The sequence below is a fragment of the Triplophysa dalaica genome, chromosome 18, assembly GCF_015846415.1.
Source record: "Triplophysa dalaica isolate WHDGS20190420 chromosome 18, ASM1584641v1, whole genome shotgun sequence".
Classification (NCBI taxonomy): domain Eukaryota; kingdom Metazoa; phylum Chordata; class Actinopteri; order Cypriniformes; family Nemacheilidae; genus Triplophysa; species Triplophysa dalaica.
In genome coordinates, this window is record NC_079559.1 from 16,198,567 (window position 1) to 16,225,020 (window position 26,454).

At 36.7% G+C, this 26,454-nt stretch overlaps 1 protein-coding gene across 2 annotated transcripts in view; it reads left to right on the forward strand.

Annotated features, from left to right (window-relative positions):
* The window catches only part of grk5l (G protein-coupled receptor kinase 5 like), a 47,016-nt gene that overhangs the window by 9,670 nt on the left and 10,892 nt on the right, over positions 1 to 26,454 (forward strand). For both annotated transcript variants that reach the window (XM_056772410.1, XM_056772409.1), the window contains exons 2-5: positions 14,860 to 14,955; positions 16,203 to 16,315; positions 25,790 to 25,867; positions 25,971 to 26,068. In XM_056772410.1, the coding sequence (XP_056628388.1) occupies positions 14,860 to 14,955; positions 16,203 to 16,315; positions 25,790 to 25,867; positions 25,971 to 26,068 (385 nt within the window). The remainder of the gene's footprint in view (positions 1 to 14,859; positions 14,956 to 16,202; positions 16,316 to 25,789; positions 25,868 to 25,970; positions 26,069 to 26,454) is intronic.

A 26,454-nucleotide genomic window follows, 5' to 3' on the forward strand; every position in this document is an offset into this window, starting at 1 on the left:
ACTATTTAAATAAAACTGGTAATTGATATATATAATATAATAAAAAACGCCTTCCTGCTGTACTGTTATCAGATAAGTAGCAGTGAAAGGTCAGTATTGAAAAATATTTCATATCTTGAAACTGCTTTTAGACGTTTAATCTTTCCTCCAATTCTCCATTTCCTCTATATCAGATTACCACAAAAAGCTTAATGTCTAACTGTCAGTTTTAATGTGGTATTTGGCTCTTTTACAAAGCCAGCACTGAGTGATTGCATTAACAACAAAACGCTGATAACTTTTGAAAATCTGCACATTAAAAAAAATCCAGCAGTGCCAGTAAACAGAATTCAGACACACAAGAATTTGCTAATTGACTTGAGGACACGCATATGTTGAATAACATTACTGAGAAAAATTGGAGTAAAGGACAAAGTTGAAGCTTTTATGTGAACGTATGTAATAAATTGCTAAATAATATATGTGATTCAATACTGCTAAAAGTTTTAAAAGCAATTTAAAGGTGCTGTGTTTAATATCTTTGGAGGATCTATAGACAATATGCAATATAATATACATAACAGGGTTTTTCCTGGCTCAAAATGAGCGGAGGTGGTGCCATCCTGATCTTGTACACACACACACGTGCCTACCTTACCTTTTTAAGTGGCTAAACCAACGTTACTTTGAAATATTAAAAGTTCTAATAAAATTAGATGAAAAGGACAATTACGAAGTTATATAAAACTACTTTTATTCAAGCAAACAGAAATATTTTATTATTTAAATAAACTTTTTTTTTAAATCATATTCATCTAACTTTTCAGCCCACAATAGCCAACTGATTTAACCAGTCTTACTAAATGATCATAGCTCATTCACATCTTGCATTCCGTGAGGTTCTCTTTAAATGATTCAATGATCTCTTATATTCCCTAGTGACTGAAAAGTTCAATAGTTTAAATGAATTTGTTCAAATGAGTGATTCGTGTGCGAGTATACGCCGATTCAACGATCCAACTGCACAGCTAAAGACATTATAATGACGCATCTCATGTTAATTTAAGAAATTTCAATAAATTAAACGTACTTGGATGCAAAACAAACAGCCGTGTGACAGTTTAAAAAGTTGCAAAACAAGAGCTAGTGTCACACAGCGCCTCAGTGTGCTGATAAAGAAACAGCGCCTCTACTGTGGCGTAATGCTGCAACTGTTACAATTGACAGTCTGTTAAATGCACGCAGCATTTCTTGTGAAGACACCCCACATAATTTTGGTGAGAGTCTGACATTTGACGGACACGGCCACCTTCAATTTCTCTATGTAGGATAGACCCTGCATAACTATGTGTTCACAGGTGTTTAAAGAGCTTACATAATGAAGCGTTATCTTTTAAATACCTTAGAAATCATCTAAATCATCAACATGCATGCTAGACCCTATACCTACAAAACTACTGAAAGAAATGCTCCCCGAAATTATAGATCCTCTTCTTAGTATTATTAACTCATCTCTGACATTAGGACATGTGCCTAAAGCATTTAAGGTGGCTGTTATAAGGCCTTTTTAAAAAAAAAAAAACTCGACCCCAAAGAACTAGGGAATTACAGGCCTATATCGAATTTACCTTTTATATCTAAAGTTCTGGAAAAAGTAGTTTCAACTCAATTATGCTCCTTCCTCCAAAGGAATGACATTAATGATGAATTCCAGTCTGGATTTCGAGCATGTCACAGTACAGAGACTGCTTTGATCAGAGTTACAAATGATCTGCTTTTAGCGTCTGACCGTGGCTGTATTTCGTTATTGGTGCTGCTAGACCTCAGTGCTGCATTTGACACCATTGACCACAGCATACTTCTACATAGACTCGAAAATTACGTCGGCATTAACGGAATAGCATTGAAATGGTTTAAGTCTTATTTATCCGACCGTTTTCAATTTGTAGCAATAAACAATGAGGTGTCCCGCAAATCACAAGTCCAGTACGGTGTACCACAGGGCTCAGTCTTGGGACCCCTGCTCTTCGCATTATACATGCTACCTCTAGGAGATATAATAAAGCGACACGGAATTAGCTTTCACTGTTATGCTGATGATACTCAACTTTATATTTCCTCGATGCCTCATGAAACCCAGCAGTTTCATCGAATAAAGGATTGCATAGTTGACTTAAAAATGTGGATGAGTAACAATTTTTTACTACTAAACTCGGACAAAACAGAAGTGTTACTTACTGGACCGAAAACTGCTATGCGTAACAACCAAGAATACTGCTTAACGATTGACGGTTGCTCCATAAAATCCTCGTCATCAGCTAAGAATCTTGGCGTTGTATTTGACAGTACTCTCTCATTTGAAAGCCATGTCGCCAACACCTGTAAAATTGCATTTTTCCATCTTAAGAATATATCTAAATTACGTCATATGCTGTCACTGTCAGATGCAGAGAAATGAATTCATGCGTTCATGACATCAAGACTAGATTACTGTAATGCACTTCTAGGTGGTTGCCCTGCGGGCCTATTACAAAAACTGCAACTGGTTCAAAACGCGGCAGCTCGAGTTCTTACACGTACAAAAAAGTATGAGCATATAACCCCGGTTCTGTCAACCTTGCACTGGTTACCTATAAAGCATCGCATTAACTTTAAGATCTTGCTTATTACCTATAAAGCCCTACATGGTCTAGCGCCGCAGTATTTGAATGAACTTCTATTGTATTACAGACCACCACGTACATTACGCTCTAAGGGGTCCTGTCAGTTGGTAATACCTAGAATTTCAAAATCAAGTGCAGGTGGTAGATCCTTTTCTTATCTAGCGCCTAAACTTTGGAATATTCTTCCCTGCACGGTCCGGGAGGCAGACACACTCTGTCAGTTTAAATCTAGACTAAAGACTCATCTTTTTAATCTTGCATACACTACACCTCCATAATATTAATCCTCAGAGGATTTAGGCTGCATTATTTAGATCAACCGGAACCAGGAACACATCCAACAACAAATGATGTACTTGTTGCATCAAAGAGTGCAGAACAGTACTCTACTCTCAGCCAGTCTTGTCTCTTTGTTCCAAGGTTACCGCAGGATGCAGTTCATGCCCAGACCTGATGGCAGAGCTGAGAATGGGAAGCGGTGACCTGACAAGTGCTAAGAGGATAGAGCTGGATAAAGGACGCGACAACTTTGTTTTTTTTCTACAACATTTCAAATGCTATTAGATTGTTAATGATAATCTTTAATTTTTATATTTTTATTAAGCCTTGTTGTGCAAGCACTGATGAGCTTGTGCAGAGGCAGCAGCTTTTGCCAGAGGGGAACTGGAATCCCCTGGTTGGGCCTGGGTTCCCCTGAGGTTTTTTTTCTCGATGGGAGTTTTGGGTTCCTCACCACCGTTTGCATATTGTTTTGCACTATCTGCCTGGCCGGGGGGGCTGCTTTAGAATTCATACTTGTATTAAATGTGTCTCATGTACAGCTGCTTTGTAACAATGAAAATTGTAAAAAGCGCTATATAAATAAAGTTGAGTTGAGTTGAGTTAGAATGAGCTATCTACATACACCGCGGGTCCCCTTACATCGAATTCACCATGTTGTTTCTACAGTAGACCCAGAAGCATTGAGAGACCGTTGCGTTAATTTAATTGACTTCAATTAAAAACAAAATCACAGCAATGGCGGTTCATGGAGCCTCTGAATAGTTCCAAGAAGTTACTAGTAACCCACTAGTAATAGTCACTTTCACCCGTAAGATGTAAGTCATTTAATGAAAAAAACATTAAAGATATAAAACATTTAAAGTCGAGATAACATAACTTCTTGGTACTATCTGAAGGCTCCATGAATCACGTGACGCTCAAAAATTTTGAACTTCCGTTGTCTCGACTCTCTCTCTTTTAAACTCTGAGTAACCCTAAAGGGAAAAACTGCTCTACAGAGTAAATTTCGTAAATACATTATATCTCCTCCGGTAAAGAACCGAAAACGTGACGGCATCTCAGCCCAGTGTCAATTTTATATTTAAAAACTAAAAGTAACCAACAATGTTTCACATTCTATCTGGGAAAGAAATAATGAAGTTATTGTCAAAAAGATTTTCACTTTCGTGGGTTATCCTGGGGAATGAAATTCACAGTAGCGATATTATTACGATAACTACAATCTTTCACTTAATGATCAGTCAAATTTATCTTTAATTTAGTTTATTTTATGCATTGTCCTTTTTAGGCTTACAAATCACAGTTAAAAGTGCTCAGTTATTGACGATAATATCATATGTGTAGATTTTACACGTTATTGGTATTTTAATATCACAGTGATTAATGATTAAAATAAATTTGAAGTATTAAAATTTAGTTATTGCAAACCACTGTAATATGTTTATTTTGCGATATTTTAATACGTCTTGCAGTTATAAAATGTTTGTAATGATCATTTTAACATCAAGCATTTCAAAGTCATGCTCTGTTAAGTTAAAGTGAGGATGACCCAATGGCTTTTTCTTGGCTGTTCTCAAGTTCATTAAAGGGCTGTTTGAAACAAGTTCACTTAAAGCAATAATAAAAAGACAAATGACAATGGAACATTTCAACAAAAGGCCTCTTCCTCCAATAGTCCTGGTCTTCACCTTTGGAAAAGGCGGCACATTTTTTACATCCTGTGGCACAAAGGCTTCTGTTGTAGTTGGAGGGGGCCACACCTTGGAGAAGCCCTTAAACACATAAGCATATGGAGCACCATATCGACTATGTTTGGAGCTGGTTTGTTAATACTTAACTCAGGTAGTCGGTCACTTTTGTTTTCTGCACCCAGACTGTTGGCTAAAGTTAGTAGTCCGTCCCATGGTAAAATTGAGTTAAATACACACCAGCTGTGCGGTGGTTTTGTTGTCTCTAACATGTTGGGCGTCTTGTTGATGATGTGGACAAACATGGATTGCATGACTATTGGTTCAGGAACTAACGGGTTCTTTCTGCAGTATCAATCCAGACTAAAGCCTCAACAAGATAGGCCTAGAATATTAACAATTATATTATTGTTGGATAATAGATGAATATAAAAACAGATGAGTTCACATTTTACATTTCTAGGTAATTTTTACCTTGAGACCTGGTTCATTTCTAAACCCAGCCACAACCCAACCCTCATACAAATGATTAATAAAAAGCAGTTTTGTGGGTAGAGCCCTTTTTTTGGATAAGACCATTTGAGGAAGCATATACTACTCACCTTCATGAAAGTTATTTTTGAATGATTTATGTGACATCATTTATTGCACATACGGCTAGCTTGATAAATTTATTAAAGTGCTTGTCAATACTTTTGCTTGTCCTCAGGGAAGAGCATCTTTGCTCACCTGGACTTTGGTTTGGCGTCGTTTGATGGAATTGTTCAGAACTTTTTTGAGCAAGCCTTTAAATGCAGTTGAAAATCAAGACTTCAAAATCTTTGACTGTAGTAATATAATTGGTAAAAAGTGAATGTGCACCAAATAGCAGAATTTTCATACTCTTTCACACGCTTTGACAGATCAAAGACTACAAAAGTCAACAGTTTGATTTTATCACACTTTAAGATTTATTTTGTCATGTTGTGCTGTGCTGTGAAAGCCTTCATGAACTGGTTTGCAAATGAGATCTACTCTGCACTGTTGACAGCTTAAAACAGGAAGTTGTATTAAAGTAGCCAGTAGCTTTTTGTCACTGTAGTGCACTAGGGCTGGGTATCAGCTACCTGTTATAACGTGTCACACTTTGTAATACATGTTATGATTCAAATACCATGTCACAATATCATAATTGGATTGTCTAAGAAACTTTGACAAACCTGCAAGGGATGCTTTATCCAGTTCTAATTCAACTATCTGAGTGAACTCAGAGCTGTTAGTTTACGATTATTTACGCAACTTGCTTCAGTATAAATTGACCAGGAAGAAAGATTGAAGAAAGCATGGGTGTCTATACTGTAACAAAACTAAACTGATCTAAAGATGCCAAACCATTCATATGTTTTTATTTACTGTATTATTTTTAATGAAAGGTAATCAATAAATTATTTCCTTAATTGTTAAATTATATTTTTATCGTATAATTCATATACTTTTATTATTATAATTTTTTAAAGGGGTCATATAATACGTGTTTTTCTGTGTCTTTGGTGTGTTATTAGTTTCCCATGCATGTATTAGACACGTAAAATTGCAAAAATGTAAGTGTCGGAACAAAAGAAAAAAGAAAGGCCACCCAGACCTGTCTGAAATGTCTCGTGTGACCAAACCTTCACAAATCTACGTCAGTTCGTGGTATGATTTGACTAAGACCGCCCAAATGTATACGCAAGTAAGGTGGGCGTACCTGTCAGTACAATTGCTTTGGAACCTGATGTTCCAAATATGGTAAGAAGCGTTACATTTCCGTCACACACTTGCAGTATTCGACCAATCATTACGCACTGGTTAACTGGCCAATCATAGCACTCCCCGCTTTTCAGAGTGATGAGCTTTGTAAAACATCCGCGCGTTTCAGAGAGGCAGGGCAAAGAGGAGAAACAAACATGCACGGTATGTGGAAAATACAGCGCTTTACACATTACATTGCATCTAAAACAAACGATAATATTTGTTTTAGCCGTGTTATATGACCCATTTGAATGTTTTAGGATTGGCTTATTCCCGATCGGTTGTATAGTGAGGGGTTCTCAAAGTTCTCTATTGTATGCCCTCCTTTAAGTAGGGTGCATCACCTTGTGGTCCCCAAATAAATAATTATAGACTTTAACCTTAGAATTTTAATTAAACAAAAAAAAACATATTTTATATAATGCTGGAACATAAATTATTTTCGTTGGCGGCCTTATTTTTCTGATGTTTGATTGCAAAATGAATTCGTTATGTGGATGTTGTGCTAAATTTATGCTGCAAATATATGCAAATGTAAATGCACTAATTGGTGTGGTGCAAATTCAAATAGATGCCAACAGAAACTGATGTAACACAATCATGATAACAGATGTTTTCTTTTCGTCACTGCATTTTGCATGAAACTTATATACTCAATATTTTAATTTAGAACATTTTTCAGTTAAATTGAAAGTCATGTTAAGATATACTCTCACTCGCAACTATACAGTTGCAGCGCGGTTTTGTCTGGCTGTCATTTCATTTTCCTCAGGATGTGGTTTGCTAGTAAAGCGGCTGAGAAAGAGAGACAATTTGGATGAACAATTGAGTTTGAAAATGCAGTCAGCAAAAGCGCTAAACGATGTTGATGTCAATGTCACCATATCTGTTTTTTGTTGTATCAGTCGAGCACAATTTCGTTGAATTTCTACATTTTGGTCAATAAAACAAAACCGCCATAGGAAGTATGAAATACAGCGCACTATTGGTGTATTTACTGGTCATTGTCAAAAGGGCCTAGTTCTTACTCAAGGCGTTCCACAGAAAACAGATTTAAATGAATGCGAATGAATAGAGATTTTACAGATTTTTGAGTGAACAGTTTCTTTAATGCTCCATCAAACCTGCTAAACTGCAGCTTGATGTTTATGGTAAAATAATCCCTCTTCTCACAGATCGAGTCTGTTACCGTACAAGGAAATAACTGTTCTGCTGCATTGCGGATTTCTTGTCAATCAAAGCGTGCAAAGGTTCCTCTCGGTTCACACAGTCACACGTGTATGTTTACCCAGACGTACAGTACACACACATACACAAACACACACACACACACGGTATGAGTTTGAACAGAAGCCCTTCTTTGTTCTCTGAAAGTGAAACTGTGTTGTGGTTGGTCGCTTTCTCTTCCTCTAGAGTCAATCGCCACACCTTTATCATTCTTAAGCACCTCTCCTAACAGACCATGTCATGATGATGGCGTGATAAATCTGGTCTGTAAATGCCTCCTGGGCTTTTTAAATGAAGTGAAATGGCTGTTACAGGTGTAACATTCACCAAGTGCGAGTTTTACAAGCAGTTGTGGGTCATTTAGTTTAGTTTAACACAGGTGTTGACAAGCGTTTGCTGGGGTCTAAGTTATTGGTATATTCTCATTTTATGAGATATCTGATATCTGAACGGTAAGTATTTGCCCTTAGATATTCCCCTATATTTAATGTCTTAATTTTGTAAAAACTGGTCACAACCACAGCAGTTTAGCATAGTTTGTCAAATGTAGGACCTCATAGAAACACAGCCATAAGAATGTTAAAGTTATAGTTCACCCAAAAATTGACTCACTCACAAGTAGTTCTAAACCTGTAGAAATGTCTTTGTTCTCCTGAACACAAAGATATTTGGAAAAATGTCAGAACATCGTTCACTTCCATATATCCAAAATATTGTATTTTGATTATTTGAACATTAATCAACATTGAAGTAGAGTTTAATTGACAGCTATATTCAGGTAGGAAAGTTCTCAAACACTTTACAGATTTTAATGGTAAGTTCTAAATTACATACAGAGTGAAAGCTACAAAACACATTGAACTCCCCTTTTTCCTTTGTTCTTTGATTAACACTAGCGACAGGAATCACAGAAGCAACTTTAAGAATGTGGCCCCTTTAAGAGCTGCTGATCTAAGCAGATCTGATGCCCTTTCCCCATTTTCACAACCTTTTGCATTCATTTAGCATTTTATTTAACACCTTGATGTCCCAGAACTGAAAACTGCAAAAAATCCACGTATCCAAAATTAAGACATTTATGCAGATTTGGAACAATTTGAGGGGGGGGAGTAATTCATGACAGAATTATTATTTTGGGGCTAAAAACTTAAACTTATAGCAATATGATAAAGAAATAGAGCAGTGGTTCTCAAACGTTTTTGGCTTGAGTACTCCTTTTTATGATTTTTTCTAGCCAAGTATCCCGTGACCAGACAACAACATTTTAACTTAAAATTCAGTGAGTCAAACAGTTATTATGTCTAAATTTATTTTTTATGCATCTTTCTGTAGTCCTAATTTCATATAAAAATACTATTAGCATCATTTATTGATTTTCATTATCTAATCCTAAATGTCAGTATTTTTCGCGTACCTCAAAGTACCCCCGTTTGAGAACCACTGGAATAGAGAATACAATGACAAAGGCACATAACAACATTAACAATATAGAAGCTAATTGAAAATATGAATAAAACTACAATAAACCTAAAAACAAAACTATATTAACTTGGTTACAGAAATGACACTGCATTTTCAGAGGCCTGGCTGTTATGTACTGAGGTGCCGTAAAATTGTCATAAAGCAATCTTCACTTTAGTTTGTGGACTGCGGTCAATAAACAGATCTTTAATGACGAGTGAGATCTTACAGACGAGTGAGCGTAATGATTCTTCCATTTATTCTATTGTTTTATATTACACCAGTAGTTACTATAACAACTCTGTTTCCCATTATTTGAATTGTTATATAATGTGCATTTATTTCCAGTTGTAATGTGCTCTCTGAAGACTGAATCGCCACGTAAAATGGCTTTCACTTGCCCTGCTGCTGTTAAAGGATGACATGTTCCCATCATGCGGGTGTGTCTATGTCAGTCGACTGACATTAATGGAGTGTGCTAATGGTGGGGTGAAGCGCCAACCAGATCCGTGAGCAGCCAACATAAAGCCTGTTTTTTATATCATGCAGATGATGTCACAACCATAAAACAAACATGAAACAAAAGGGTGTAGCCTGAATAAGCCTTGTCGAACAAATTAATTAACGCTCTTACTAATTTATCAACGTAATACAGTCTAGTTTTAGCATCTGAGGAAGAGAAATGTTGCTGTGTGTGTAAGAACACAAAGTGAGGTATCATGTGCACGTGGATTTTCTGTCATTTTATGGATGGTGTGGGGTTTAGTGTATTGACGGATGTTGAGTGCGCCCTATAAAAGCCTGAACCAGATAGTGTCAATATGCGCTACCAGTCAAAGTAATGGACACACGGGATCGTACTTTGTAAAATGTCAAAATTTAGTAATTGTTAATTGTCCGGTCCATTGATTCCATTAAAAAACTTAAGGCTGTAGAGAAAAAGTTTTTTAAGATCTTGTGGAATATAAATTTAGAGAACTGTGTTTAACACTGAAAGTGTTTATCCCAGTTAGAGAGCTGAAATAAAGATTTGAAATCCCACATCTCAAGTGTCGGCAGCTGCCGTGCCAAAAGCTGCTTGTCGTGTTTTAGATTTTATCCAAACATTATGACTGTGATCAAGCACAAAATAAATGGACAATTCCAAAAGGATTTCTGAAGATTCCCAGAGTTTAATATGGTCGTCCTTTTAAAACGCTACACAAAAAGACCGTTTTAACAAACATGCACTCAGAGGAAACCGCCAGCATATCTGAGGTTGGTTAATAGCAGACAAAGTCATAGAGCAAACTAGAGTTTAAGGCATGTCAGTCCGAATGCAGAAACAAAGGGTGCTTGCCATTCCTAAATGAAGATAACACGTGCGTTTGTTATCTTCATTTAGGAATGGCAAGCACACGTCTGGCAGCGGTGTGACCTATTTCATGCAGTGGCTGGAATTCTTGGATTGAGTCCTTACTCACTTTGTTACTGATAACACTTAAATGTGCCCGCACACGGCGGGTTTGCCAAGCAAATGCCAAACTCTGCAATCCGCTTTCCTTCATAATGCTATTTAAAGCTTTCGAGGCGTCAATCAAGGTCTTTACTAATCTTTTATTATATTTACAAAGAGAAAGAGATTTAACTATGTAAGATGTTTTAATTAAAAGCCTATTGCTTCTGGTTTGTGTGTCGTGTGTGTCGCGTTCTTTAACGGTCCGCCTGGAATCAACAAAGCCTTCAAAGAAGTAAGCTGTTGTGTTTACAACGGTTGCTATAAGTATTCATAACGATAGACTAAACGCTCAATTCATGGCATAAACTTAATAATCATGTTTTTTCTGTTAACCTTTGACACATTCGTGAATGTATAGCGGTCTGTTGCTTCGGGGACATTTCCACGCCTCTAAACATGACGCGGCACAAAACGAAAATGTGATTGGTTGCTTTAGCTGTCAGTCATATCGCCTCTTGGTTGGGCCTTTCCAAAGAAAGAGGCGATAAGTTCCAGACCTTCAGTATGACTGACATCTCAGTTTCTTGATAGGAAACATTTAAAGAAGTATTTTCTATTTTCTACAGCGGAAAGTCATGTTTTGGAACAAGATGAGGGGCTGTAATTTTTGTTGAATTTACCTTTGAAAGTTTCCATGTAAATACATCTTGGGTCTGCTGCAAATTTGATTTTACAGTAAAGCTGTGTAAATTAATGAAACAGGATCCCTTAAAGTATCCTGCTGGAGTCCTACTTTATCATAACTTTTCCCGCTTTCAGTGATCGGACACGCTAGCGAAGAGGTCCTTCCAGTTCTCCATATATCATTCTCAGAAATTCTCAGAAAGTTGGATCCTGTTTATATTACTTGGATGAGTGAAGAATCCTTCTGACCTTGGCTGTTGCTCCGACTCTTGGCTCTAAAACAGACCTAGTGAATTAAGAAACAGAATGTTGGGATGAGCTCAACAACTGACAAGTCAGTGGGTATTGTGAAGGAATTCCAGAAAAGTTATTATTTGTACACTTCTAACAAGGTTCCTACGTGTTTTGGAAAATTATGGAAAAGCATGGATTTTTATTTGATTGTTTTCCATGTCTGGATTAGCATGGAAAAAAGGAAATGGAGTATGGAGAAAATTATTTGTTTCCAGACTATTTCCCTATCCATTTTTTCTAAAATATAAAATTAAGAATTTCTGATAATAAATGTAATTTTTTTTAAGTTAGGAGCATGTTTTGAGCTCTGCTAAAACATTCGCTCTAGATCAAATCTGCTGGAGGACTGTTTGCTGTGATTGGATGTTACGCAGAAGGCAGCAGCAGAGCCATTGAGAGAGTTGTGTCACCTCCATTGACTCCAATGTAACGCATGGACCAGCTTTAAAACAGACAGATTGCTTTCTCCCACTTTCCAGAGTGCACGTGCTTGACACGAGTCAAAATTCAAATAACGAACCTGACTAAACGGCCGATTGTAATATCCAATGATGCAAACTTCAAAATTTTGAAACGAGATAATAACATTACCAGACCTTCAATTAGATCAGTGAATTCACAGCGGTAACTTTGCTTTAAACATTTCATGAAAGGATGGAGCTTTCCAGATAGAGTTTTGTTGTTGACTGTGAAATCTGGGTATCATAGTGATGAATCACCTGTGAATTAGGTTTTATATATAAAAATGAGAAACAAGGTTGACATTTTATGCCGCAGATATTTTTTTCAGCTTCTTACACCACTAAACAATGTAGACATCACTGCTTCTGTTGTTTCTTTGAATCTGTAACCTAAACACCTAAAACACAACAAACCTAAAGTTTGTTGCATCAGATGTGCAATCTTTTCTGATATCAAACCTTAATCTGAATTTTGCTATCAGTTACAAACTGAAAGTCATGACTTGCAGAAACACACTGTATTGATATCCCACAAAACAATAGAAATGAAAGGAACTCAACTGCAGATTTAAAATGGTTACATGAATGGTCTAATTGAATATTCCAGCTGAACATTTGCGAATTTATTCAAAATTCAAAATTATTTCATTTATTCACCCTCATGTCATTCCAAGCCTGAATGAATAACTGTCTTCTGCAGAATGGAAAATAAGATAACTTTTGTAACTTTTGTAAAATTTGTAACTAAAGAACATTGCTCCTCAATGACTTCCGTCATATAATTTCTAAACCATTGGGGCATTTCTCACAATATCGCCACAGAAGAGGCATATACACATTTAAATGGCAAAATTTGAATTTATATGTGAACTATTCCTTTTAACTCTACGTTTCTTTGCTCTTAAATGGACCCTGTCAGGTGTGATCAATTTACTGTTAAATTCCTTTTATAGTTATTTAAAGCTTTAATGTGTTTTCTATTGCAACAGGAAGTGAGACGGAGCTTAATAAAGGGCTCTTTAAACAACCAATAGCCTTTGGTTTACTTCACAGTTATTGAGCTTCATTTTCTACTTGCTATTGCTATTCTGAATTTTGCTTCAGTTAAAGTGATATTCACCCTAAAATAAAATTTGGTAATCATTTATTTACCCTCATGTAATTTCAAACCTTTATGACTTTCTTTCTTCTGCTGAACACAAAAGATATTTTGAAGAAAGTTGGTAACAGAACAGCACAGGCCCCCATTCACTTCTATTATATGGACACAAAACCAATGCAGGTGAATGGGGTCCAGTTAGCGACATTCTTCAAAATATCTTCTTTTGTCTTCTGTAGAAGAAAGAAACCCATACAGGTTGGAAATGACTATAGAGTAAATGATGACAGAATTTTAATTTTTGCGTGAACTATTACATTAAATATAGAGATAGGCTAAGAACCACATAACACCTGCTTTTATTCTTTAAAACTTTCTTTTATGAATGGTTTACTAACTTTTTATCAATTAACTTTCCGTTTGGTGGGAAAATATTTGTTTTTTGGCATTAAAACTTTTGCTTCTCAAGAGACAATTGGCTCCCTATTAGTGAGGCATGTCATGTACGTGTACATTGAAAGAACTCTAAGAGAAGCTTGTCCTTAAGGGTCGGCTTTAACTACCCTTATTGTGTATGTGTGTGTGTGTGTGTGTGTGTTTGGAAACTTTCATTTATTCACAGTGCTGGGATCCTCTATGGCTAAATGTTCCATTCGGATGAGAATTTCTCTAGAAAACGCATGTTCCCATTCCAGGGCAGAAGCACCAAACCTCCCCATGTCTCTGAAACGAAATGCGCTCTGAGGTCGTAGTGATCGGATGATAAAGATCACTTTTGTCACTAATGAAGGAAGCAGCTGTGTTTTATTGAGCTGGACAAGTTGGCGAGTTTCGAAAGACAAACTGTTATTGCAAAATGCACCGCGGATTGTAGTAAAAGCTCTGCTTTTCTCTCGGGAAGGAATGCATATTTTTGACCTGTGCTGACGTCAGAAATGTCTTTTGAACTGGAGCTTACATACGCTCGTGCGGAAACACCAGATGTTGACATGCTTTATTATATGGCACATGTTCAAAGTCATGGGGAGAGATTTTATGAGGTTCAAAGCTAATTAGTGGTCAAATAAAGTATCCTGACATTTGAAAACAGCATGAAACGGCCCTCGCAATGCATTAGACTTCTGTAAAGTGCCGTGTTTCTGAGGGGATCTGAATATGTTGGAGCAGGATGTGATTGGATCATGAATAGTGGGATAATATTTTGTTGATCAATATTATTTTTATTCCTTTTTTTTTTTGATGAGAGTTCATAAAAGCATTTTATTTTTTTAAAGTTACTGCAATCTGTAACTTTTACTTGAGTTAAAATAAACAAAAGATGCTGGGTTTGTGGGAAAGGTCAGTTGTTTTTCAACCCACGTAAAAATCGGTATGTAGTCATCAAGTCACCTGTGATATTTCAACAGAGAAGCAAAAGTTACATATTGCAGCTTTAACTGTAAAATAATCTGTACTTAAGTCTTGCACGGTATGATTAGGGATAATACAATTTTAGCTTTTTTGGTTAAAAATGAACAAAAATCTGTTATTGATCAAGTACATAAAACATCAGCGTTCAAAACCGTTTGACTGCATTACATCAAGCTACAGTGAGCTTTTTTTAAGGTGAGCTGTCGAGTGCGATTACACAGGAAAGTGAGAAGTCCTTTGACTTTACATGTTGTTACGTAAAGTAAGCTGCAACTCAACTCTATAGTTGGCAAGAGAGATACAAAATGCGGTAAAACAGGGTACAGTTTTGAATGTTTGGCCAGTATTTGCCTTGCGGGGATGTTCTCAAAATCAAATGGCTTATTATGTCTTTCTCTTTTAGGTGGAGGAGGAAAACGTAAAGGAAGGAGTAAAAAATGGAGGGAGATTCTTCGCTTCCCTCATATCAGTCAATGCGCGGAGTTGAGCAAAAGCATCGGTAAGTGTCGACACCCAATATGTCTTGTACTTCCTGTGATTGTCGTACTTCTTCCTTTGGCAGAATCCCAATTTACATATTTTATTCCATAGTGATGCATAATAATGATAATAAGTATATTGGAGGGTAAATCTAAATAAGGTAAAAGTAGTGACAATGGTGCCAGTGTAGTGAACTTATATGTACAGAGGATATGTAAAGCATATGGTTGAAAATATGCAAATTGCGGTCCAGAACAAAAACAGAACAGTGATGGTTTATATTATTTTTATATTTGTTTTTGGACGATGTTTGGAAATCAATCAAACGTTGAAATGGTGTGTAGCAGAACTATAAGCAAAGGATATATTCTGTGACAGGGAAATTTACAGAAATGCGTATCGTCACTGCGCTTTCAAAACCTTGGATGTCCAAATTAGCGTTTTTTCAGAAATTTTAAATTATTAAACGCTGTGTTGTCAAAGCTATCAAGCACTTTTAAGTACTTTTTACTTTTTAGATATTTGCAAAACCCAGTGACAAATATAAAGGGTGACTAATAATATTGATTAAAAGCAGGGCCCTATCATAACCATTATTGTGTGAGGAAAAGAATCATCATAGAGACAGGCAAATATATTTCTATAACAAAAATAATGCCGAAATACACTCACCTAAAGGATTATTAGGAACACCTGTTCAATTTCTCATTAATGCAATTATGGTGGTGGTGTAATGGTGTGGAGATTGTTTTCTTGGCATACTTTAGGCAACTTAGTGCCAATTGGGCATTGTTTAAATGCCACGGCCTACCTGAGCATTGTTTCTGACCATGTCCATCCCTTTATGACCATCATGTACCCATCTTCTGATGGCTACTTCCAGCAGGATAATGCACCATGTCACACAGCTCGAATCATTTCAAATTGGTTTCTTGAACATGACAATAAGTTCACTGTACTAAAATAGCCCCCACAGTCACCAGATCTCAACCCAATAGAGCATCTTTGGGATGTGGTGGAACGGGATCTTCGTGCATCCCACAAATCTACATCAATTGCAAGTTGCTATCCTATCAATATGGGTCAACATTTCTAAAGAATGCTTTCAGCTCCTTGTTGAATCAATGTCAATCAAGTATGGTGTTCCTAATAATCCTTTAGGTGAGTGTATAGTTTTGTGGCCCATGAATTTTCTGTATTCGTCTAACATTGGTAGTTGTGTGATGTAATTGATTGGATGTAATGTGATATGTTTGTTCGTCTCAGATCTGGATTACTTCAGCCTGTGCGAAAAGCAGCCCATTGGTAGACTTCTGTTCCGCCTCTACTGTGAGACCAGACCTGAGCTGCAGCGATGCATCCAGCTTCTGGACGCCATGGTACGTCACAAACACACCCACCCGTTCATTCGTGTTCATGGTTTTACTGTAGCTCAGTGGTAAGAGATTTGCGTTAACAACGCAAGGTTGTGGGTTCGATCCCAGGGGATTGCAAATACCTATGTAAAATGTATAGGATAAAGCAATGTAAGTCATTTTGGATAAAAGCGTCTGCCCAATACCTAAATGTAAATATGAATTCAGCCAAATGCACCTGACCCACATTCTTGTAAAAAAAAACCTGTTTAAGAGAGCCGTCACCTTTCTGATAAACTTTTAGTCACAACATGCTCTTTTACTTTCCTGAAAACCTCTTAAATTCTCAATCAAGCCATCCCTGTGGATTGTTACCCCCCCTTCTTCTGGTTCTGTGCAATGTTCCACTGGACATCATGCCACCTACATGACTAGTTGGGCTATCATGGAGTTAAGCCCAGAATATCAGGACTGGCGTGTGGTCACTGAATGAGGCCATTGTCTGGTCCCGCCTATAGACCCCATACAGTCTGAAACTCACCGACCTGAAACCATGACAGGAAATCACCATCATAAAACATAGCATATTTCTATTTTTTTGTACAGAACTGAAAGATGCTGAGCTGGTTTGTTGTGTCTTGGAAATCTCTTCTATGTTTAACAAAAAAGCTTTATGCTGTTAAGGTGTCTAACTGTATAGGTCACTATTATGGGTGCGTTTCAGCAGCAATTTAGTGGCGTGATGAAAAAGGTTTAAGAACGTTTAAAGCATTAAGAACATGGTACATGGGTTACAAGCATTCAGCTAATAAGATAAGAGCAGGTAAATTTCACATAATGAAGGAAAATGACACAAATGAATGTTATTAGTAATCATTGTGTGTGCACGTGTGTGTTTTAGTTGGGGTTTTACTGGGTGTTATATAGATAGAAATAGTTGTTATTTACATGTTTTCCAGAGAAATTAAAGGTAATTACAGTTTCTTATTCTAAGAGTCGTTTTCACAATGAATTAAATCGCACAAAGCTATATAGAGACCAAATTCGTAATCATCCCTTGTATATTGTGCTGCATGTGGATGTTTTGAATTCTAACATTAGTTTTTTTGACAATGAAGTATATTTCCCTCCAAATTCCCATTGCTGTAATATATAAATTATATTATTTCTTTACCAGAGTTATATTGGTTCTTTTTTGTTTATTTTAGTTTTATTAATATCTTTAATTGGCAATTATTTTTTATATTTTTAGCGTTCACGTTTAATTTGTAGCATTTTTGTTATGTACTTTTGAGATTTTATCGTTCATTTATGTATATAGACACACACAGAATTTAAAGATTTTAAAGCATGTTTAATTTTTTGGAAAGTTTTTAAAGTAAAATTTTAGCCGATATTTTATTTATTTTTAATTTAAAGAAATGTTTTCACAATTTTTTTGAAGTATAAATTACCATAGTTATTATTATAATTTATAGACGATTTGGGCGGCAACAATATAAACGCTATGTTGCCCAAACTTAACTACAGGTAGGCCTCTAGAAGAGTCAATAACTGTCGAGTAGGGGTTTGCATCGTCACTGGTCTCATGATTTGCTTATTATGTCTACGATTAGATTCGAGAAGCATCGCGATGCGTTGTATCATCACTTTTGAATATAACTGCACAAGTAAGCCTGTCTTCCTCACACTTTAACTCTCTGTCTGCATCATGAGTCACACGACAAAAGACAACAGAAACCATTAAAGGAGACATCAGATGATGTGCTATAATCGGGTCCCCGGTGCATCTAGCAACCCAGAAAACGGGAAAAATAAGAACCCAGTATGTTTGTTTTGGTGTGCCATTCCCTGCAAGCATGTGAGAAATCGAGCTGTTCAGATTTTGCTCGATTGTGAGGTCCAAAGCGGATTTTATTATAATGTTATCGCCCCTTAATTGTTGTTTTTATACAAGCGCAAGTGGTACATGACCCCATAACTAAAGTATGTGGACAACATGCAGTGTAGTTGCTGCATAGACTCCAACCTAGGAAGAGGCAGGAGTGGATTTATTTAATTTTTTGTGGAAATCCATCAGACACCATAAGTAAAAACCTGCTTGTTTTCGCGAATCACTTCAAGCCAGAGTGCTTAATCAACCTGGGAAAGTACAAGCAGGATTAGCTTCAAAGTTGTTCCTCAAGAGGGATCGAGACCGAATGAATGAGACAAAACTGCCGATGGAAGTTATATTTATCAACAGTCTGAATTGACGTAAATGAACCTTAAATAGGAGGTTAACCTTAGCATATAATAGCGGGCAAAATAGAACATTCAAAGCCAATGTTAAATTTACTGTATATAAGTGGAGACGGACACTTGGAGTTTAGCTGTATGAATGTTAATACATTATGTGAGCTTATATGTTGCAGTATCTTGTTGCAGCTGCAGCAAGCTGTTTCTTTTGCTAATGAACAGGGGCGAACACTAGAGGTGTGAACCTACACTGGTGTCACGGTTCGGTTCGATTACGATTACCATGTCATCGATTCGGTTCAATTCGATATCACGATGCATTGACGATGCATTGACGTCTCAAATTAAAATTTTACTAGTTCACATGTTTGTCAATAAATACAAGCAGTCAGATATATGAACTGAAACTTTTATTTTACCTGGTCTTCTTCGAGTATCAAACATCATACAAAACTCAAGTCTAGGCATAAGCATGAGCAAAAGGAGCAAATACAAAAAATAAATACTTAAAGTGCACAATGCAAGGAGTGTACTTTAGTACTTACAGTAAATACTGCAATGTACTTGTAACACATTTTAATGTAAAGTGGCTCGCTGTGGTGCTACGATGGAAGAATGTTGATATTCGTCGGATTCTGCCCAAAAGCCTGGCGAGTGCGGCCACATTAAGCGCCCGCTGGGACGCCAGATTAACTGTTTGTGCGAAGCATTTCATGTGATCTCAATGTTCCGATTTGAGCTGCAGCGATCATATTCGATGCATTATCTGTCACAAGGACTACATCTTTATTCGATAGCTGCCATTCCTCGACGACATGAGACAGTAGCTCTGCAAGATGTGCACCTGTGTGAGACGTTATTGTATTGTCACATTCGACTGTGTTCGGATGTCCAGGACAAGTCCAGGAATTGCATGTTATTGCAACTCGATGAGCTCGGCTCATTAACTTCATTACCTGGGCCGTGGTTTCGTGGTAGAGTTCGGGCACAGTGTTTTCTGAAAAGTGGCTGCGTGAGGGAAGTGGCTATATCGCGGCTCCAGTGTATTCAACAGGTGGCGAAACCCGGGCTTTGTAAGTTTGTGGTATTGACCCCTGCGTGTTTTATTTGTGCGTGACAAGATTTACACACATCTTGTGTCCTCTCCAGGTCGTGCTTACCAGGTTTTTCATAAAAGCCGAAATGTGCCTAGATGTCGGCTTTTAAAGTAGTTGGAGCATTTTTGATTACTCGGCTTCCTCCGCTATTGTATGCTAAAGCATTGAAGCACGTATGCGAGATGACGTCAGAAAAACGTAAGTACGTAATAACCGGTTATGGTCTGTAACTGAACCGATACCGAATCGTCCTCGCTTGCATCGCGATGCATCGTAAAAACGATTAATTTCGACACCCCTAGCGAACACTGCAGGTTAATTTTGTTTTAAACTTCTCAAATCATTCGTGCTTAGGCTGAAAAGTCTTTCACAGCAAACGAGCTCTCAATTTGAGTGTGTTACGTTTAAACATGTCAATCTGCAGTGGATTCTGTGGATTTTAGGTAAGCACACAAGCATTTTGCTGTGACAGATTTTTTTTTCTCCGGACAAATGATTTGAGACGTTTAAGACGAAACTAACCGCAGAGGAATTCAGGAAATATTATTAAGCTAAACCATTGCCATGGCAGTACTACACGTGTGTTGTGTTGACATGCCGGACAGAAGGAGGGTCGGGAAACTCATTACCAGTTAAAGAGACACCAAAAAGGGTTGCTGTGAGCAGAGCTGTTTTTGACGAGACAAGATTAACACAGCCTTTGAGTGTTTTTAAGCAAAATATGTTCCAGACATTTCATGAAGACCCTAATTAGTTATACCAACTAGTAGAAAGTGCTTGTCTAATGAGACCTTTAAGAGCAAGGAGTTTGTCGCACCGCATCCAGTGTGAATGGAATTTCTGTATAAAATAGGTTCTTTAGTCTTTTGTCAATTTGCATAGTTATCAAAAATAGTTATCTTACTAGCCACTAGCCAGACCGATAACCAAACACATACCGGAAGGTAACTTCAGGCCAGGCAAGTGAATCTCGGTAATGCCTTTATACATGTTATTTTATACATATTGTTGTTCTGCTTTTACATTCATTTTCATAAGAAATATAGTAACCTGTATCATTTTCTGTCATAGACCACTTCAGATGTAGTGCTAATGCTGATCCAGAAGAACTTCCCGCTTTTTTTACAATACACAAACGTTTAAGGGTCAATGACAAATAAGAAAATGTCAGGTGGTGCGACCATATATTAATTTAAAATAATATACATTTAATGTATTTAGCACTGAGTATTTTCCCCCTCATATATAAGAAATTTAACATAAAATCATGCCAAAATATTTTATTAAGAATTTTATTGAGAAAATTAACATTTATTTCTCAGTTTTGTTCTCTGTTTGTATGTTCGGACGGTCGCACCACCTGACATTTTTGGTCTTTCAAACACCAAAACTCAAAAAATCTATTGAATTTCAATAAAATGAAAAGGGTTTCTTATAAAGGACATATTGTAGATCCATTTGATATATGACATGTATTTATTCAAATTCTTTTTAGGAAAATAATGAATTTGGACACAAAAAATACATGTCACGTCATTGACCCTTAAACAAAATGCCACCAACAATACATTCATAACCGAATGTTAAACCAATATCTTTAACATTTTATTATGCATGTACGAACAGTGTTTACGTCTTACAAAGTGGTCCATACAGTGATGAAAAATATAGAGATGAAATATCAGGAATGAAATTTTCAAACAAACTTAAGAGTGAACATCTGGATAAACTGTAACAAAGAGAATTTATGAAATGTACTTGAAAGTGTCATAATAAAAAAATCTTGAATATAATTTTCTTGTTAATAGTAGACTCCAGTCCCTGCTTTGTGAGGTTCACCTAAAAATTGTTTTGCTCTACATTCAGAAAACGAATCGGTAGTTGCTTTGTTGTTGACTTGAATCAAGATTGATTCTAGGTCTGACCTTAAACAGCAGACTGAATGTAATGAAATGAGGAAAAGATGTTGCAGTGTATTTGATACATGCATTTGTGCCGTATGAAGAGTGTGTGTGCTTGTGCAAGCACCATAAGGAATCACCCGGGGGGCTTGAGGCCTGCTTTGACGTCATAAAGTAGCAGGATCTCAGTTGTTGTAGAGAATTAGACAGACCTGTCTATGTCTTCACTGTGTGTAGTCTATGAATGTGTCTCTGTGTTTGCGAGACAAGGAAAAAATTTAAGTAGATTCCTAACACTGTTTCAGCTAATGTGTTTAGAAAAAATCAGATTGATTATATGCATATCGCTGCCCCTTTTGGGCCAGGTTTTATTTTTCCATGATGGCGGATACAGAACAGTACGATTTTATCACACACAAATCAGATTGGCACAGTTCCCCCGAGTCACAGGCAGTCAGCCATTTTTTTTGGCCTGCTCGCTGTACTGTACCATTCAGATCCACTGACGTATGTCCGTTCTCAAACCACTATTATGGTTGGAGATCTTTGTGTGTGTGTGGGATTGTGAGTGTTTGTATTTGCTGTTTTTTTCCATGCTGTGACCTTTAACATGCAGGCATGGTAAATTCCCTTGCAAATTCCAGCATTTCCCATTGAAAGATGTCTGAAGCAGAGCTGCAATTCTAACTGCATGTCGCAATCTACTGTAACTGTTACAGTCGTGATAATAATACAGTTAAGATTCAGTGCAAGTTTATCTTTCATCAATTCATGACGTAATGTCAATAACGACAGTAAATAATTTTGACTTTTAAAAACAAAATATCATTTTTTTTCCCTAGTGGAAGAGATGATAGCGTTGCACAATTATATTGTTGTCTACAAGAGTAATTTCAAACAATTTAACGAGATAATGTAAAACATTTCAAGTCTTTCAAATTTCTTTTTGAACTTTTGAACCATATTGTAGATTTTTTTGCCACTGACCGATAGTCATCTGACCGTCTAAATATAGCATATTTTTATATACAGCTGCGGAAAAAATGAAGAGACCATTCCAAGTTTCATTTATTCCGCTTTTATACATGTATTGTGGCTATTCCAGTCCTGTGTCTGTTGAATTTCAAGTCATCCAACAGCATTGTAAAAGACCGACAGCATGACAAGACACATGGAAACTGACAAATAAATCATAGTTTTCACATAAAAAATGATGTTTGAATTTCCTAAATACATGTACAAATTTAACTGTTTAAACTGTATTGCTTAAAAGCTGATGTAAACTTGTTTCTTTGTTTCTATATTCATCCAGTCTCATTTTCTGCAAAGAAATACAAACAGAAATATTATTTCTATTTGACATTTGGGAGAAATATTGTTAGGAGCTCATAGAATGAAACAAAAATTACCATTTTACCTATAAAGAGTACATTTAGAAAAATCAAAAATAATTTTGGAATGGTCTCTTAATTTTTGTGCCTGTCAACTACAATTCAATTTCATCACAAAAAGGTAAAACCCCCTATTTATTTGATTCATGTACACAATATATTGCACAGAACATTATAAAGTCAAATTAAATAATTGCGTGAATATATTCAATTTAATGGCCCTGAAAAAATCCACGATTTTAAAAAGTGCACAATGATTACAAAGAATGGCAGAAGGGACTATGTCAAAATATGTAAAGCTCCTTTCATATTCAACAAACTACGCCAACATAGAGTCAAGTTGAGAACAGAATTACAGTTCTTGAAGTGCCCTTCATTGGGCTCATAAATAACCATTTACGACTAAAAAAATATACACAAGTTTTCAAAGTAATTCATTTATCTTCTATGGTGTTCAACATCACTTCAAATGCTGTTCGAAAAGCCCGACTTGTGTAGAATGCAGAACATTTTTTCAGCATTCCTTTCCTCGGTCATTACTCACTGAACTATTTTAAATCATCCATCGGAGGCGATGCCAAATGTGTTAAGGGGAATGGAAATCATACCGGCATATGTGTGGAGACGCGGTGTTCACACACGCGCACACGCAGTCCCCCACCATGTAATGACGTTCAGTGTATTTAGTGATGCTGCTGATCCGTGCTGTGGCGCTCCGGGACCTTACGGAATCCTGCCGTGTTGACTGGCCGGTTACCAAGCAACCTGAAGTCACACACAGTGGGTTATTAAGCATATGTGTACGCGCCTCTCGTCCCATACGGTGTGACGCAAATGCAGACGCTTGATTTGTGTGAAAACCTATTTGTGGATGCATATGCTTTGGTGTGGGCACAAGCACTTGTGTTTGTTCGTTGGTGTATGTGTGTGTTTACATCTTCGTAGGAGGAACTGCAGGTGGTCTCATGGTTAGTCTTACGTAATAGGATCCACAGAGCATGACGGCTGAACGGGGTGTTGATGAGGGTGTCAACGAGTGTTAACCCCGCACACACACACAGGCACATTTACGGCCCTTAGGGAAAGGATGTGCTAGACTGTGTAGATCATTCATTGTGTAATCAATGGCAGACAGAATTACATGATGTTTCTCATCATTCAGCGAATAGAAATAGATACGTCAGAATTGGAGGTGACAATTGTGTAATCGCTGGACGTAGTTTCGGTTTTCCAGTGTTGAACAATGATGCAAGTTTAATTTATACACTGCGGTCTGTCTCGGTTTCATTATCATTGAGATTTTTGACTTTGGGCGCAAAGCCTGGTCTACATGTGTCTTGAATGGTTGGGTATTTGAGGTTTGGTCCTCACTGCAGCTTAGTTATTTAACTCAAAAGAAATGTTAACATAAGGTTCACACTAAAGAATAATAACAGAATTTCTCAAAAAAGCCCATGGCAAGAGTTTACATAGCCCTGATTCTTTATACAGTATGATGTTACCTAAACAATCAATGATAGGTTTTATATTTAGTTATAGTTGTTTAAGGGTTTCTTTTTTGTCATGAGTCATTAGACTGTCCAGTGATCTTCAAAACAATCACCCAGGTCCTCCACAATCTTTTCTTTTTCTGCATTTCTGGATATTTGACTCATGTCCAGCAGTAACTGCATGATGTTGAGATTCCTCTTTTTACAGTGAGGACAATCAAGAGACTCATACACAACTATTACAATAGATAGAAACATTCAGTGCTTCCCACAAAGTCAACATGATTCATTTAAAGTCAGGTGGGTGTAAACATCTGAAACTGATTTTGGTGTAAAAATAAATGATATATAATTTCCTGAAAAACATTTATGTATTTTTAAATCTTCTGAAGGACATTAGTGAATGAAAAAATGAGATGTATAAATGAAACAATAACAATTTACACCAAAACAATTTTCAGAGGTTTTACACCCACCTGACTTTAAATGAATGGTGTTGACTTTGTGGGCAGCACTGAATGTTTCTATCTATTGTAATAGTTGTGTATGAGTCTCTTGATTGTCCTCAATGTAAAAAGAGTACATCATACAGTTACTGCTGGACATGGGTCAAATATCCAGAAATGCAGAAAAAGCAAAGATTGTGGAGGACCTGGGTGATTGTTTTGAAGATCAGTGGACAGTCTAATGACTAATGACAAACAAGTAACCCTTAAAAAACTATGACTAAACATAAAAACTGTCATTGATTGTTTCGGTAACATCATACAGTATTAAGAACCAGGGGTATGTAAACTTTTGCCTTGGGCCATTTTGAGAAATTCTTTTATTATTCTTTAGTGTGAACTTTGTTAACATTTCTTTAGTGAAATAACTTGCTCAGGGCAGAACTCAATTAAAAATAAATCTTAATTTTCAAAAATCCTCTTATTTTTCCAAATGTTTCAGCTTTTTCCTGATTCTGCAAGAGGTATGTAAATTTTTTAGCAGAACTGTATAGCGTGTTTCATGGGATGCATGTGCCTGGCCCGAAGATAACTTCCAGTCTGTTTTTGTTTATTGGCCTGACCGGTGGCTAATAATGTAACTATTTATATTTTAATAGTTTATATTCATATTAATTTTATAGTATAATTATTGCATATAATAATCAGTTTGTTTCATTTTATTTGATGATAATTGTATTAAATTGAATAATTTAAATGATTAAATATTAAATGCCCCATGCGTATTTCATCAGAGGAGGACAAGTATTTAATTTGCTCTCGTTAACCTACAAGTGGCGTCGTTTTCAAATTGGCTTATTTTACAGTTTGTTTGTCCCTACGTTTATATATAACTCGTCGTCAAGAATCATCTCTGTTTGTATCTGGTCGTTCAGGAGGAATACGAGGTGATGCCAGACGAGAAGAGAAAGAGTCGAGGAGATGAGATCATCAAGACGTTTCTCACAAAGCAGGTGTGAATCGGCTTAACTTTCCAGTTGTGTGTGCGTGTTGACTTTGGATGTTAAGTGCGCTTGTGTGCATTAGTAACCGGAGAGGATTTTGTTTCTCTGACAGTCCCCTGAGTGTGTGGATGTAGCCGAAGGTCTTGCTGAGATATGCAGAGAAAATCTAGAAGTGAGCGCCTGCAAGGAGATCTTCTGTGACTGTCGCAAGTAAGACACAAACACTTTTTTATTAAAAAAAATCAGTTGCCAAACTTCAACCCCACACTGATCCATAATGAATGACAAGAAATAATGAATAAAGAAAGTTTGAATGCAAGTACTTCATATATATTTTGGGTGTGATTGTTTGTGTAATGTGCATTTAGACAACTACAAAAACAAACTTCTGTTAAACATTTATTTTCTAGTTGTCCTAGTACTTGCACTTGCTACTCACTGAAATCTATGCATTGTCCCATCAAAAATACAGTATATAACATTATGTCATAAGTAAAAGCGCTATATAAATAAAATTGAATACTACAGTATACTAGTATATGCTACAAGCTGGTTTTGAGAGTTGGCTGTTCTTGATTTTAGTTTCAGACATTTGT